At 48.9% G+C, this 16,501-nt stretch overlaps 1 protein-coding gene across 14 annotated transcripts in view; it reads left to right on the top strand.

Moving 5' to 3' along the window:
* Positions 1–9,284, top strand: part of MYT1L (myelin transcription factor 1 like) — a 226,461-nt gene extending 217,177 nt beyond the window's left edge. For 10 of the 14 annotated variants that reach the window (XM_009183612.4, XM_009183618.4, XM_017947241.3 and 7 more), the window contains 2 exons: positions 5,945–6,088; positions 6,401–9,284. In XM_009183612.4, coding sequence (XP_009181876.1) covers positions 5,945–6,088; positions 6,401–6,541 — 285 coding nt within the window. In that variant the 3' untranslated portion in view covers positions 6,542–9,284. The remainder of the gene's footprint in view (positions 1–5,944; positions 6,089–6,400) is intronic. The other 4 variants (XM_017947247.3, XM_017947248.3, XM_017947249.3 and 1 more) reach the window with 1 other exon arrangement.
* The last annotated feature ends 7,217 nt before the right edge of the window (positions 9,285–16,501 follow it).

The raw sequence follows: 16,501 nt of genomic DNA, 5'->3' as shown, positions 1-16,501 counted from the left end.
CCATGCCTCTCAGGCCCTCACACCCTCAGGGAGCATGGCCAGGAAGGGGAACAGGCCCAGATCCCGTGTTTTCTTGTCCACTCTGACCCAAGAGAAAGGCAGACTTCTCCCACTGCCCCATGACATGTTCAAGACACACTGACACGGGGATGCAGGCCTGTGCACAGAGCCCATGCCAGAGATGACACAGGGCTGCAGGCCTGTCCCCAGCCCAAGCCATGAGATAGATGAGAAGTGGATGCCACGGCCCGATGTTCTCTCTGCAATGGGGACAGAGGGAAGAACGGTGGAGTCAGTGCTCAGGCCGGCAGCCCGGTGATGAGGGTCCTGCACAGGGAGGGGTCTAGATTTTAATCTGGTAAAGAACAGATCCAAGAGGAGAAAGGAGACTCCGTCCAAACCTTTAAATTTCACGCCTGTGCCGGACCGGGGAGACCCCCGCGCCTGTGCCGGATGCTGCAGAAACCGCCACACCTGTCCTGTGCCCCATGGTGGGGAGACCCCCGCGCCTGTGCCGGATAAGGGGGAGACGCCCGCGGCTGTGCCGGATAAGGGGGAGACTGCAGCGCCTGGGCCGGATAAGGCGGAGACCCCCGCGCCTGGGCCGGATGGAAGGAGACCCCCGCGCCTGGGCCGGATAAGGGGGAGGCCGCCCCTGCCACTCTCTGCGGAAGGGGTTTTGTGACGTCTCAAGCCCAGGAGTGCTCTTACTAAAAGTTGGAAAGGTTTTTTTCACTGTTCAGTTGTAAGAATTCAAATTAGGACAAACGCAATTTTATTTCATTGAGAAGATGAGTTTTCCAATTTGGAATGTGTTTAAACACTATTTGGGGTCCAATTAGTGCGACCAAATACAATTCCTATGTGGCTGAAAAGTCCGTTCTTACGCTTGGAGAGTGGGTCTCAGGCCCTTCACCCCACACAAACGCAGTCAGAAGTCCCGACACCGGCTGGGCGCGGTGGCTCACGCCTGTAATCCCAGCGCTTTGGGAGGCCGAGGCGGGCGGATCAGGAGGTCAGGAAACCGAGACCATCCTGGCTAACAGGGTGAAACCCCGTCTCTACTAAAAATACAAAAAAAAAAAAAATTAGTTGGGCGCGGTGGCGGCGCCTGTAGTCCCAGCTGCTCGGAAGGCTGAGGCAGGAGAATGGCGTGAACCCGGTCAGGCTTCCTCCCGGGGTGGCCCAGCACCAGCAGAACGGCCGAGGTGTCTGTGGGATCTGCTGTTTCCCCAACTCCATTCAACTGGATTCAGTGTGGCCTCAGCTTCAGGGCTGGGGCACCCACGCCGGGCACCCCCACGCCTTGGTTCTGGACTCCAAGATTCCCCAGACGCATCTCATCCGATTCCACTCAGTTCACACCAGACCCCAGATCAGAGACCAGAAAAGCTTGCCCTGGCCCCAGGGGACGCCCAGACGTTGCTTGTTATCAGAATCCGGAGAAAAAGAAGACTGCCACTGAGGAAGAGAGAGCAGGGGACTCAAGTGCTGGGCGCGGCCCGGGCAAGCGGCCTTTGTGTGAACTACATGAGTGCTGAGGGCCTGAGTTCGAGACCCCACCATGGGGGACTGGAGCAAGGAGACCGAGGAGAGATGGTGGGAGTCCTGCAGACACGGGAGGTGGAGAAGGGAAAGGAGCACTCCCGGCACAGGAAACAGCAGGAGCAGGAGGAGGATGGCTCCGAGCTGGCTGGGAGGCTGGGATGTTGTCCCCCGTGGCTCAAACAGTGCAGGCATTTGTCAGGGAGGTGGGGGTGGGGGTATTTGAGTATAAAAGGGAGCTCGTGTTTTCAGGCCAGGCTATTCTCACAAGAAACCCCCCAGCTCCTGGTGCGAGGGCCCAGATGGACCAGCGTGAACAGCCCTGTGAAGCTTGACTTCTTCTAAGGTTGGCAGCTCAGTTAATCCCACAGCCTGCACCACTTTCAGATGATGGCTGTTCTCCCTGGGGCTAAGCCTCTCTGTGGTCCAGCCTCCCTGGTCAGCACGGGCATGGGCAGGAGCCCGTCCTCCCTGCACAAGGACACTTTCCTTGGGGTTACGCCCTTCCACCGCCCCACTGCTAACGCCTTGCGATTCCCACCCATTTTACTTTTCTTCTGGAATTGTTTTCTAAACACATCACGCCATCCAGGTACTTAGTCTAGACCAGGTATTGGCAAACATTTTCTATAAAGGACCAGATGGCAAATATTTTAGGCTTCTGGGCCACGCAGTTGTGTTGCAGTGTGACAGCCTCACAACACATGTGTGAGTGTGACCCTGTTTCAACACAGCGTCACATGGTTCTACAGTTGGAACTTAATAGCTCTTCTATGTCACAAAATGCTGTTATTCTTTTGTTTTTTTCTTACCACTAAAAACCGCAAATGCCATTCTTAGCTCAGTCTTAGCTTTCAATGTCAGGCCCTGGGCTAGATTTGACCTTTCTCTGCTCCAGGTGTGGTCAGAGGCTGCACAGTCTAAGAAATGCTGAGGTCCAGAAGGACAGAGGGTGTGGACAAGTCTGTAAAAATGCGGATTTGGACCTAGACTGGCCATCAGGCTGCTGCTGACGCGGGCACTTTCTTGGGAAGATCCGGGAATGCACTGCTTCCTAGCAGCCTGAAAAACTTCTGGTGTTTCTTAAAACAATCAAAAACAGAACCCACCGTTGTCAGAGGGCTCCCCGCTTTACCACAGGCGACTCGATGTTTCTGGAAATGCAGACTCAGATTCGCCAGTGCACATCGCTGACGATGGCAGAGGTGGCCGGCCCTGCTCCCAGCCAGGCCCCCAGACCCACTCGCGACACAGGCCCCTCCCCGTGTAAGCACCTGTGATCAGGGACGCCTTCTGAGTGCCAGGAACCACGTACCGTGGCTGCTGTGGGTTGGGTTTGGAAGAGAGACACCGGTCTCTGTGGCCCTCCCCAGCCTGCTCAGCCCCATCCTCAGAGGAGGCCTGGCGTATGAGGGGCTGGGCGGAGCCCCTGCATCACCTTGCTCAGCAGCGCTGTCTCCCATGACACCACAGCGTGCTGGCCAGCTCCAAGATGTTCTGAGAGGGCTCTCCTTTACTCTGGGCCCCTAAGACTGGGTCAGAGGCCCCAGGAATAACAAATGTTTTCTCACTGCAAACATGCCTCATATCTCAGTGTGAGTGTATGTTGTGGGCAAGGAGCATTACTCCCATTTTCCAGAAAAAGAGTCCACAATTTGCCTGGCTAGGATAGTAAGGAACGGGCAACAGTGACCCTGAGACACAGCTTCTTGCCACCCTGGAGGAAGGCCTCAGGCAAGCAAACGTGTCCCGTGCGAGAAGCCCGGGGCCCTGTGTGTGTGGGCTGGAGATGCAGGAGATTCAGGGGCCGGGGGGTGTGCTTGAGGGAGGTAAGGCTGTGAGACCTGGCAGATACCCATCCGTTCTGGCTTTGGGTCTCCAGGCATCCCCTCTGACCTTGGACTGGGCTCACCACACAGCCTGGTTCAGGAGATGACCATTTTGGCCAGGGCTTTCATGGGATGTTTGTTCAAACTGCATATTTTGTTCCACTGCTAAGTGGATTCAACATAATGAGATTTGTTCCATTTTGAGAAAATCAAAGCATTTATAAGCACGGGAGCCCCCCCCCACCCCCACCCCAGCCACAGACCCAGGTAACATGGGAAGGAACAGCCGAACTCCTGAGTCTCGCAGAGATTCCTGAGCACAGGAACATGTCTCTGCCTCTGCAGAAGGGGCTAGACTTTCCAGCAGGGAACATAGGTTGAAGGAGGAATGGATCTAAAATGTGTCCCCATGAATTTTGCTGGGGACGACGAGACAGGGTGCTACCCCTGCCTTGGGCACCCCACAGGCTGCTTCTCTGCTAAGCCGGGGAAGCAGCTGGACTTCCCTTTACTCTGAGCCCCAAAGACCAGGTCAGAGGCCCCAGGAATAACAAATGTCTTCTCACTGCAAACACACCGCACCTGCCAGTGTGAGTTCGTAATGCAGGGAGCATTATGCCCATTCTCCAGAAAAAGAGCCCACAGTTTGCCCGGCTAGGATAGGAAGGAATAGCCAGAAGCACCTCTGAGACACTCAACCAGAGGTGAGCTGAGCTGGGCTCATCCAGGAGGGCCCGCTGAGGGCCGGCAACGGGGAGGCCTCTGCAGGGTTCCCTGAGCACAGACAAGGGGCTGAGGGGCCTGGAGCAGCGGCCATCTAGGAAAGCCACCGGGTGCACAGGGCAGGAGCCGCCGCCTGCCTCCAGGGGAGGTGCCACCCATCCTGTTGCTGGCCTTCATGTGTCTCCTTAACAACTCCGGGACCTGGGCAGTGGCCACCCCGAGATTAGATTTTCCTCCCATCAGGCAGAAAACCCACGCCTGTTTATTACACTGACATCATCTCTAGTGAGGTCCCAGCCACAGCTGCCACCAGCCATGAGTGCAGGCACGTGGCCGCCCAGGAAGGGTTACAGAACGCTCTGGAAGACGAGCACGAGGCACGCAGCCCTTTGGGGCCCACCCAGGAGTCGTGGGAGGGCAGGCATCCACTCCTGAGCCTGCAAGGGGGCGGCTGGGAGGGGAACATTAATTTGATAAATAATCCCAAGGAACACAAATGAGAAGGTCACCAAGGACGTGCATGGAAACAAAGCTGTGTGATTTCGGTGGGTTCTCCACAGGGCACCATCCCTGCAGGAATGGTGGGGGCTGCGATTCCTTCCAAGGAGAAGGCCCGCCCTCCCCACTTCATCCTGGAGGGCATCTCCAAGGGGCACCAGTTTTCTAACAGAGGGTCTGTGCCTGAGGCTGGTGGGAGAACCCGGGATTTGACCCAGTACAGCCAAGGGAGGGCCAGAACATAGGAGAAGACAGGACCAAGAGGGAGAGGAGGAGAGACTCTCATGAGAGGACTTGGGAATGACACGTCGGGGAAGGAGCGGAGAGGAGTGGGTAGGCCAGGCCAGCCCTGGACTCTGCGGGTCGGCTCGGTCTTCCAGGGAGAAGCCCCAGATCATGCACGGCAGAGGCAGCCCTGGGTGCCCGAGGCAGACACCCCCACGGACAGGGCAGCTCCCTGCCTGCTGCGTGTGAAGTTAGTCCTGTGCCGTTATAGGCAGAGGCCCTGACCTTGACCTTGATGATACTTAAATTATCTCTGGAATATGCAAGGAAGGGTCCGCGGTGGGCCTTTTTCCTTAGAGAAATGCAGGAAGACCACCCTGTGGGCACAGTGCCAGCCCAGTGCCATCTGAAGAGATAGTGACACCCCCACACAGAAATGAGCATTGGAGGACTGAGCTGTGGCAGAATTTGATTCAGGCTAGAAAGGAGAAGTATTCGCATCAAGTCAGTAAAACACTAAGCCCCCACACACTGCAGTCGCATCAGGCCAGCTGAGAGAACAGGATGGCACAAGGAAACAGTCCCACTTCCCCAGTTGTCAAGTGCAGTGAATCCAAAGCATAGACAGCAGGTCCTTAAACGGCAATGCTCACCACTGAAACCTTTTTCTTTCTTTCTTTCTTTCGTTCTTTTTTTTTTTTTTTTTTTTTTTTTTTTGTGAGACGGAATCTTGCTCTGTCACCCAGGCCGGAGTGCAATGGTGTGATCTCAGCTCACTGCAACCTCCGCCTCTCTGGTTCAAGCTGTTCTCATGTCTTAGTCTCCCAAGTAGCTGGGATTACAGACGCCTGCCACCACGCCCGGCTAATTTTTGTATTTTTAGTAGAGACAGGGTTTCACCATGTTGGCCAGGCTGATCTCAAATTCCTGACCTCAAGTGATCTGCCTGTCTTGGCCTCCCAAAGTGCTGGGATTCCAGGCGTGAGCCACAGCACCCGGCCCGAAGGCTTTCTCCTTCAGCGAGAGGCCCCTTCTTGGCACCCAGTAGGCTGTGGCCCCCGGCAACGGCCACGGGCTTCTAGGTCCTCCTGGTGTTACATGTCACACGCACTTGTGCATTTCAGATTACCACGATGGAGAGCAACCTGAAGACCATCGAAGAGGAGAACAAAGTGATTGAGCAGCAGAACGAGTCCCTCCTCCACGAGCTGGCGAACCTGAGCCAGTCTCTGATCCACAGTCTGGCCAACATCCAGCTGCCGCACATGGTAAGTGACTGAGCGCGCAAGGCAGGAATGTGGAGTCCTCACAGCGCACAGCCTAAAGTAGATGCCGTTTTTGTTGTTATTTTCATGGTTCTTCAGCCTTTGGCAAATGTTTGTGGTTACCACCCCGAAACCATACCTTTAACTGCTAGAAACATGGGCGGGGCTGACCCCATAAACTTAAGTGTGCTCTGAGCCGGCCTTTGAAATAGTATAAAACCAAGGGCACTATGCTATGATACTATTTTATGCTTTTGTAAATATACTATTAAGAAAATAAAAGTTGTATATGAACTACTATTTAATATCTCGTAGGATCCAATCAATGAACAAAATTTTGATGCTTACGTGACTACTTTGACGGAAATGTATACAAATCAAGATCGTTATCAGAGTCCAGAAAATAAAGCCCTACTGGAAAATATAAAGCAGGCTGTGAGAGGAATTCAGGTCTGAACAGCTGCTGTAGTGATGAAACTCTTGCTTAAAAAGGATGCCTCTTGTTTTTTGCTGCTGTAACTTACCAGAAAGTGTTCTATATTTATTTCTGTTTGAAACAGTGTTATGCTTACAAGACTTCATAATGATTTTATGTCTTGCTTTAAAGATAGTACCTGCAGAATAGTTTTTGAATACACCCACATTTTGTACGTTTCCATGTAAGCTGATATAGTGTTCTGCCATGTAATGTTTATAGCTGCTGATGTATGCACATTTGGGGGTATATCTATTTCTGAAGAGGTAAGCTGATCAAAATAAATAGAGTGTAAATTCTTTTTAATGCTTTAGTGATTAAATGTTTTAGTATTTTGAACTGAAATGGACACACACACACACACACACACACACACAGCTTTGAATGACCATGTTGTGGCCAAGCAGCCGCTTTTTAGACGTTATCATTTTGCCTCATGTTGGAGGACTTTATGGAATTTAAGAAATACATTTTGTGTGCATATTGTTTCATAGCAAGAATTGGTTGCAAAAATGCTTTATTTTTGAACAATGCTTGGAAATATTATGTGACTTTTTTGTTTGTTTGTTTTAGGAGGATGGTGTATGGTGGGGGCAATAAATGAGGTTTTTTGCATTCCAAGGAAATGGCATATGGATTAACTGTAAGAAATGAAATAAGTAATTTATTGTAAGACAACATCAAGCCATGGAAACTTGGCAGAAGATTCAAAGCAGCTTAAACAGCACTTTTAAATTAACTCCTAAGCATTACATGGTGTGACTATGGAAACTCCAGTTAAGACAGGATCTTATCAGAGGTGGACAACGTGAAGATTTCCTTTTCCATTTTCAATAAACTTTGGAACAACCTTCTCGTATCTCCCCTAGAGTTTCGTGCCCCTCTGAACTGTCTGTTGTTGCAATGTAGTTTATCAACAGAATCTGTGTGTTTTCGATTTAAGCTAAAAGATAATTTAAGAACATTTATTTCCCCTTTTCACTTTAAAAAATTATGATTATTCCTATTATTGTTATGAACCTTCTTATTTTACATTTGAGGGATAAAGGCAAATGATTTGTGAGTCTTCTAGTTACTGGACCGAGTTTTCTGCTGGATCTGGTGGGAAGGCAGCTCGGTCAAGTTTCTCTCCTGCTCCCCCTGCCCGACTTTGACTCTGAATAAGCATTTGGTCCTATTCAGAGGACTCTTACCACGACGTTTCTGTTCTACACTTGGCTGGAGACCAGTTGACCATAGAGCATTTGCAGAGCCTTGTTGTTTGATTTCTTGTGACTATTCTAAGAATGAATGCAATCAGATTTTAAAAGGAACTAAATATACTTCAGCACTTTTTTGCTTTAAACTAGATCATCTTAGACTTGTTTATATCTTCCAGATTTGATTGTTTTACTCCCAATGACTGCACTATATGTATGCATAAGACCACTTTTGAGCGCTGCGTTCCCCCTTCTGAGTAGCCCTTTGGCGATGTGTTGTGTTTTCTGATGTTGACTTGATTTCCATTTAATAGCATCTCTTCCTTCCATGTCTTGATGTTATGTGGGAAGTACAGACGTACTTTAAATTTTTGTTATGAAATAAAAAAAAAAGATGGATTTTGTAAAAATAAAAAAAAATATTTTTAGCAGAACAGGACTTACAGGGTCATTGTCCCCACAATGTGCCAGTCGACTATTTGCACTTACCTTGTCCTATATATCCGTACGGAGGTGTGCAATTCCTCGTGTCAGTAGCCTTGTGACACTGAACCTGGATGGATGATAGAGGAGCCCTCACGGCCGATCAATAATGTTGCGAAGGGAGACTACAGGGATCTCACGACAAATATTCTGATACAATACTCAACCTCGGTATATATATATATGTATAAATATATGTATATCCCAGCGGCACTTTATACTGTTCACTGTACAAAAGCTTACAGTTTTCCACAAGGACTTTAATAACTAGCTGGGAAAAAGATGATGTAATTACTTCGGGGCTCTGCGGAACCTTCTCTGTACAGCGCCCCCTTTCTGTTGTGCTATTGGTTGCAGCTGCCATGCTCAGAATGCGTTTGAGAGCTGAAGCAAGGTGCTTGCAGTCACCTGAGGCCGTCCGTGTGGCCCAGGGCCCCAGCCGCCTTTAGGGCCCCCATTGTTCATAACAGCATATGCATTTCCCCACCGCGTTGTGTCTGCAGCTTCTTTGCCAATATAGTAATGCTTTTAGTAGAGTACTAGATAGTATCAGTTTTGGATTCTTATTGTTATCACCTATGTACAATGGAAAGGGATTTTAAGCACAAACCTGCTGCTCATCTAACGTTGGTACATAATATCAAATCAAAAGTTATCTGTGACTATTATATAGGGATCACAAAAGTGTCACATATTAGAATGCTGACCTTTCATATGGAATTATTGTGAGTCATCAGAGTTTATTATAACTTATTGTTCATATTCATTTCTAAGTTAATTTAAGTAATCATTTATTAAGACAGAATTTTGTATAAACTATTTATTGTGCTCTCTGTGGAACTGAAGTTTGATTTATTTTTGTACTACACGGCATGGGTTTGTTGACACTTTAATTTTGCTATAAATGTGTGGAATCACAAGTTGCTGTGATACTTCATTTTTAAATTGTGAACTTTGTACAAATTTTGTCATGCTGGATGTTAACACATCTTACTCTAAATAAAAAAGGTGTTGCCACATTTGTAGCACGAAGGATCTCTAACCCGGGTCTGCGTCTTCACTTGAGTCTGGGAAATGCTGTCTGGGGCCCGGTGGGATCCACTCGAAGCTTTTCACTCCAGCTTAGTTGCTTTTAACATTTTTACTAGTTTGGTTCTCAACTCCGAGGCATATAGGAGTCAATGACTTTTAGAAAACTATGTGTCTCAGCATCCCCACTGGGCCGTCCTTTTCCCCATTTGCTGTTGCTCCTGCCCCTCGCTGGGCCAGGCCATCTGAGAGCCAGCCTGGATGGAGGACACGGTGCCTCCCAGCACAGGGCTCCCCTGGACAGGGAATTCTCCGCCAGCAGCCCAGCAGCCACCACACTTGGGGGCGTTGCCGTTGTGCTTTGGTCAACATCTCAGCGCGCCCAGGCCGGGCAGTCACGTCCTTCGTAGAGGCTTTCTTCTTCTGGAATCCAGTCGAGGAGGTGCACTGCTCCCAGCTGTCCGTCCCTGTCCCTGTCTCTGTCCCTGTCACCTTATTACTGAGCAGTTTCTCAGCCTGCCTGTCTCCCAGATCACAGACAGTTTTCAACAGCCCAGGACCGTTGTTTTACAAAATGTCCCAAACTGGCTGCCACCTCCTGACTGATTCAGGTTAACTGGGAGACATGTCCTTCTCCAGTTTCAGGTCAGGGGAGCAGAAGGACAGGCGGCCCATCGTTGGTTACCTGGTTGTTGAAAGATGATGCCTTGTTACTTCCGTGCTGTTGGCAAGGATCCCAGCAGCAAGTCACCCATAAAACTTAATTGCCCTTCAAATATAATTTAACAATGAATTACCCACTTTCACACCAACTGTATTAGTAACTGTCATGGTTTAAAATTCCAAAACTACCCTCCTCTCATAGACACAATCACCCAAAATATAAAATTTGAGAAAGGGACTCTGATAACCTTGGTTAAATTTCATAATTTATTCCCAGTGGTGCCTTCAGCTGCTTCACGATTCAAGGTCCCCTGAGCACTTCTTACAAGCTAGTGTGTTCTGATGGCTCGTTGGCGACAGCACTGCCTCCTGGAAGTGCTGGTGATTGCAGTGAGTCCCCCTCCAGTCCTTGGTAGAGTCCTCAGAGCTGACAGAAGAGAGGGGCGACTCACTCATGCGACCCTGCATCTCTGTCTCTCTAGACCCGCAGGGTGGAAGAAGCTCTGTCAAAGGCTGTCTTTAGGAGCAAGCCAAGTTAATGATGTGGTGACTCAGGTCTGTCTGTTAGGATTATTAAAAGCTATTTTTCCGTAGGATCAGTATGCCTGAGAATTGGTGTAAATATTTTAGAAAGCAACTTAATAATATTTTCAAAAATCTTAGAAAATTTATATTTTGCCTTAATCTCAGTCTATACTAGAAATACCAAAACAATTACAAATGTACCAAAATCAATAAAAACAACCCTAAAGTCCTATTACGGAGGAATGATTAAGCAATTCATGATCCATGAACTTTATGGAGTACTAGAGAGCTCTTCAAATACTGGCTATAAAAACCTTTTAATAAGGGGATTATGATAAAGTAGGTGAAGAGTACAGAAAAAAATTACAAATGCATGAAGGGGCACATTATCAACAAAAAGAGTCGGACTCTGTAACATATTTGAAGAGATTTATTCTGAGCCAAATATGAGTGACCATGGTCCATGACACAGCCCTCAGGAGGTGCTAAGAACATGTGCCCAAGGCGGTCGGGACACAGATTGATTTTATACATTTTAGGGAGGCACGAGACATCAATCAAATACATTTAAGAAATACATTGGTTTGGTCCAGAAAGGTGGGACAACTCAAAGTGGGGGCTTCCAGGCTATCGGTGAATTTAAACATTTTCTGGTTGACAATTGGTTGAGTTTGTGTAAAGACCTGGGATTGATAGAAAGGGAATGTTCAAGTTAAGATAAAGATTGTGGAAACCAAAGTTTTTTTGAAGTCTTTAGTGACTTCTCTTAGAGACGATAGATGACTAATGTTTCCTGTTCAGATTGTATTTTATTTATTTATTTTTTGAGATGGAGTCTCACACTATTGCCCAGGCTGGAGTGCAATGGTGCAATCTTGGCTCACTGCAGCCTTCACCTTCTGGATTCACGGAATTCTCATGCCTCAGCCTCCCGAATAGCTGGGATTACAGGCACACACCATCACACTTGTATTTTTAGTGGAGATGGGGTGTCACCATGTTGGCCAGACTGATCTTGAACTCCTGACCTTGTGATCCTCCCACCTCAGCCTCCCAAAGTGCTGGGATTACAGGCGTGAGCCACTGCACCTGGCCTTCCTACTCAGCTCTTAGTTAATCTCTTCAGGATTGAGAGGGCCTAGAAGAAAAAGATCCAGTTATGTTAACAGAGATTCTTTACAGATGCAAAATTTCCCCCTATAAAGAACAGCTTTGCAGGGCCATTTCAAAATATGGCAAAGAAACATGTTTTGTGGTAAAATATTTTGAGTTTCTTCCTTGTCTTGTAATGTGCCACAGTCAGGTTGGAAAATTAAGTCATGATATATAGGTTGAATAAAACCCATCTGATGAGAATGTAAGGTTTGCAGGGCGTGACTCCTCAGACCCCTTCAATAGGAATTTGGGCAAGATAAAAAAAATCAGAGTTTAGTCCTCAGCCTTAGCAAAATAAACTTCTGAATTGGTTGAGACCTGTCTCAGACACACACTGGTTTACACAACACAGCTGGGTAATGAGGCAGAGCTCAGGGTCTTAAGGGAGAAGCAGTTTAAGTGTATGAAGACAAGCAGGCTTTCATCCTGTGTATTTCACTTACTTCGACACTCACAAGTTATCAGTCACCGTTCAGACCCTGGGTCGAGCAGGAAACAACACAAAGAAAAACTCCCATCCTAACAAATGTAGTTGGCACAGCCCTCCTTGTATAATAATAAAACAGGCACATGGCAGCTCCTGAGCACCCTGATTTTCAGTATCAAATAGAGTGGCTGAAGGGGAAGCCTCACAGCTGGTCCTAATGAGGGCTTCCCTGTGTGAGGCCAAATGTGGGGTGTGCTAGACTTTCCTCTGGATGGAGTCACCTTTGGTCTCTGACCCCACCCTTGCATCCTAATTTCCTTTCATCCTCTTCTTGTTTTTCAATTTAATGGGTTTTTTCTTTCTAGAGCATTGTTCATGTCCTTCCAGTTGCTTCGAATCTTCGTTGAGCAAGGTAAGATAAGGAAATAAGGATCGGTATTACCCACAAACACAGGGATACGTGTGTGGATGGCCAGATAAAGGCGGGAAATTAATCAAAGAAGGAAAGAAGAGGGAGGGGCTGGTGATGGAATCGGGAAATTGAGAATTCCATCTTAGAGCCCGAAAGAGAGATAATCAAAGGTGAATCATGGCTATCAATACTTAGGGCCCAACAGCTGTCCCCGGCTTCCACCACAGCCTTGTTTTCTGGCCGAATGCGTTGGGAGCCCGTCCTTCCTTAGGATCCATCCCTCCCCTCGGAGGCTGGTAGCCTTGCCCAGCAACAGCAGAGAACCATGCTCTTTCCGCACGCCACCAACAAAACATGTGAAGCGTCTGATAAAAAACCATGAACAATCATTGTGTTTCCCTTTCCTAAGGAACAAATGGTTTCCTCTCATGTGTGAGATACAAACAGTAGGCGTTCAACTCATTTGCCTTCTCTGATATGTGGGGAACAAAAACACCCAAGGCCATCGGGGAGAGAGCCAGAGACACGCCATCGTTAAACTCTCGTGTGCGTCAACTGCAAGCCAGGTGTCTCACACAGTTGTCCCCACAGAAGGGGCCTCCTGACACCTGAACAGCATCCGCCCCAGAAACCATCCTTGTCAGGCACATCTGACGGCAGAGGCCTCTCCCCAGGACCCAGCTTTGTCAGGCCGTCCTGGCCGGCGAGTCCCAGGACAGCTTTGTCAGGCGATCTGGCGGCAGAGGCCTCTCCCAGGACCCAGCTTTGTCAGGCGATCTGGCGGCGAGGCCTCTCCCAGGACCCAGCTTGTCAGAGCCGTCCTGGCGGCAGGGAGGCCTCTCCCAGGACCCAGCTGTCGGAGCGTCTGGCCCGGCAGAGAACCTCCCAGGACCCAGCTTTGTCAGGCACGTCTGACGGCAGAGGCCTCTCCCCAGGACCCAGCTTTGTCAGGCACGTCTGATGGCAGAGGCCTCTCCCCAGGACCCAGCTTTGTCAGGCGTCTGACGGCAGAGGCCTCTCCCCAGGACCCAGCTTTGTCAGGCACGTCTGATGGCAGAGGTGTTCCTCAGAAATGGCTCACCGCAGTGACACTGGTCATGGAAAAGGCCAGTCCTCTCCTCATTTTTTCCCAAAGAGAGAATCTCTGACCCTCTGTCCAGGAGGGGACCGTGTTGGAGTCCACAGGACTCTGTCTCCCTCCTGGACTAGGAGTGACCTCTTTAAAGGGAGATGTGGCCTAGGAATATTAGAATCCAAGTAAGAAGTGACCTATCCAGAAAAGAAGGTTTAAAAAGAATACAGCATTGTCATGTTCAAAGATCTTCAGAACTTAGGCACTAGTTTAAAGTTATTTAGATAGAATTGAGTGCAGAGGTTAATCGGGATATAGAAGTCTAGATGGAGGTTGCTGACTTTACAAAGAAACTGAAAAATTGAGGTTGTGACACTACCTTAAAATGAGATCATAACTCAGGCCCCATGTCTCTCGCCAGACACTCCCAGCCTCTCTCTCTGATGGTTTACAAAACCTCATCAAGTTGGGAAGGCCACCCCCAAAATTACTTGGGAGCCTCAAATTGTTTCCTTAGTAGGGTGGAAATAAGCAAAGACTGCCCAAACGACAACAGACAGAGGCTACTTATTCCCGAGCTCCTTCGAGTTAGGGAGCCGACCGCCGTCACTTGCATTTTTGCAGAGACTCCACCAGGCTGGGTGTGGGAGATTCCCAGGGGAAGGGAAGGCACCTGGTGAGCCCCGATGGAGGCTGCTGGCCTGGGAGCTGGGGCGGCAACTGGAATCGGGGTGTCCCGTGTGAGTGTCGGGGGAGCACGTTTGTCTTTCTCGGTTTGTCCTCAATGGACATCAGGGCAGGAGTCAGGGCAGTGAGTTATTAAGCTCTGACCAGCTGGGGCTGATTGTTACAGGGTGTTGTTGCTCAGCGTTTTGGATGGTCACTAGGGACAGCGATCAGGACTCCTGCAAGTCTGATTTGCAGATAGCAGGTGGGCATCCTGGGCTGTTCATTGCAGGTAAGGGCTTGGTCTCCTGTGCAGTCTGTGGGTCTGATTTCTGCTTTTACATGTGGTCGGTCCATTGTCCGCTTGTATTTTCATCTCTCAGTCGTAGGCATCTTTCAACGTTGCAAAAATTAGAATGAAGAAATAAACCATTTTCTGTGTTAGAATTAGGCATATTTAGCATTTTAGGAATTGAAATATTTAAGAGAATCTGATCAATTAAAGTGATGCCTCCGCCACGGGACTAAAATTTCAATTGTGTATTTTTGTTGTTGATGTAACTGTGATCCCTCCACGTGTGCATCCAGCCTCATTAAAAGAAACACAGCCCTGCTGCTTATCAGCTATACTGTCAAAAAAAAAAAAAAAAAATACAAGGATGCAACAGGCAGTGGAGTTTCCAGGGGAGTGTGAGCACATCGTACTTGTAAAATCTGCGTGGAAGGTTTAATGATGTTCAGCTCACCACTTTGTGGACAGGACCAAAGGTTAATCTCGATTGCTCACACCTGTCGTATTTAAACAAATGAACAGCTTTTGTAAGTTGAGTTTTTAAAAGCTTAAGGAACGGCTGGGTGCTGTGGCTCATGCCTGTAATCCCAGCACTGTGGGAGACCGAGGCGGATGTATTACCTGAGGCCAGGAGTTCAAGACCAGCCTGGCAAACATGGCGATAACCCCATCTCTAGTAAAAATACAAAAATTAGCCGGGTATGGTGGTGCACGCCTGTAATCCCAGCTACTTGGGAGGCTGAGGCAGGAGAATTGTTTGGACCCAAAAGGCAGAGGTTGCAGTGAGCTGAGATCACAACATTGCACTCCAGCCTGGGCGACAGAGTAAGACTTAGTCTCAAAATAAAATAAAAGCCTTAGAAAGACCTAGGATTTTTCAATGTGTCATTTTAAAGCTGAAGTAACTTCTATTTTGCATTGAAAGAAAATCTTTGAGTGGCTGGGCACCGTGGCTCACGCCTGTAATCCCAGCACTTTGTGAGGCCAAGGCAGGTGGATCACCTGAGGTCAGGAGTTTGAGACCAGCCTGGCCAACATGGTGAAACCCCGTCTCTACTAAAAATACAAAAATTAGCCGGGCGTGGTGGCAGGTGCCTGTAGTCCCAGCTACTCAGGAGGCTGAGGCAGGAGAATGGCGTGAACCCGGGAGGTGGAGCTTGCAGTGAGCCGAGATCGTGCCACTGCACTCCTGCCTAACTGACAGAGTGAGTCTCTGTCTCAAAAAATAAATAAATAAATAAAAATAAAAATTATTTGAGAAAGGCCTCAAAGAAACGAAAGCATGTATTATCTTGTTATCACCTCCTCAGTGCTGGGAAAGACCTGCCTTGCCCGAAGTCCAGTCAGGCTCCTTAGGCTTGACCTTAGCATTCTCCCCGTTGGGCCTGCCTCGCCCAGTTGTGGCAAAAATATTACGTTGCTTTAGAGAGAATCCGCCACCCTCCACATCTGACCCCTCCATAGCTAACTGGGTTCCTCATCTCTCCCCATCCCCAGGCGACACCTGATCCTCCCGCTGCCTTCAGCAAGAGCCTGTTTGGTGTGAGACCTTTCCTCACTCATCATAAGGTCACGACCTGGCTGACCCTCCTAGAATGAAAGGCAGGTTAACAAGAGAAAAACGCAATGCATTTCTTTAATCCAAGTTTCCTGTAGCCCCCAAGGCTTCCAAAGGAAGACCCGAAGACCAAGGGAAAACTGAGGTTCTGCTCGGATGCCATGACGATGGGCGGCCACGCGGAAACATGACGAAGACGGGCGGCCCCGCGGAAACATGATGAAGATGGGCGGCCACGCGGAAACATGACGAAGATGGGCGGCCACGCGGAAACATGACGAAGATGGGCGGCCCCGCGGAAACATGACGAAGATGGGTGGCCACGCGGAAACATGATGAAGATGGGCGGCCACGCAGAAACATGATGGGACAAAGAGAGAGATCGCCCAGCAAGACTGGGCTGTCCACGTTCCTCTCAGCCTCTCTGTGTAGCATGCTGTGGGGGCTCGGGAACCGACAC

Source organism: Papio anubis, chromosome 14, assembly GCF_008728515.1.
Source record: "Papio anubis isolate 15944 chromosome 14, Panubis1.0, whole genome shotgun sequence".
NCBI lineage: Eukaryota > Metazoa > Chordata > Mammalia > Primates > Cercopithecidae > Papio > Papio anubis.
Note: the sequence above shows the minus strand (reverse complement) of the source record. Positions and strands in the feature narration are given on the sequence as shown.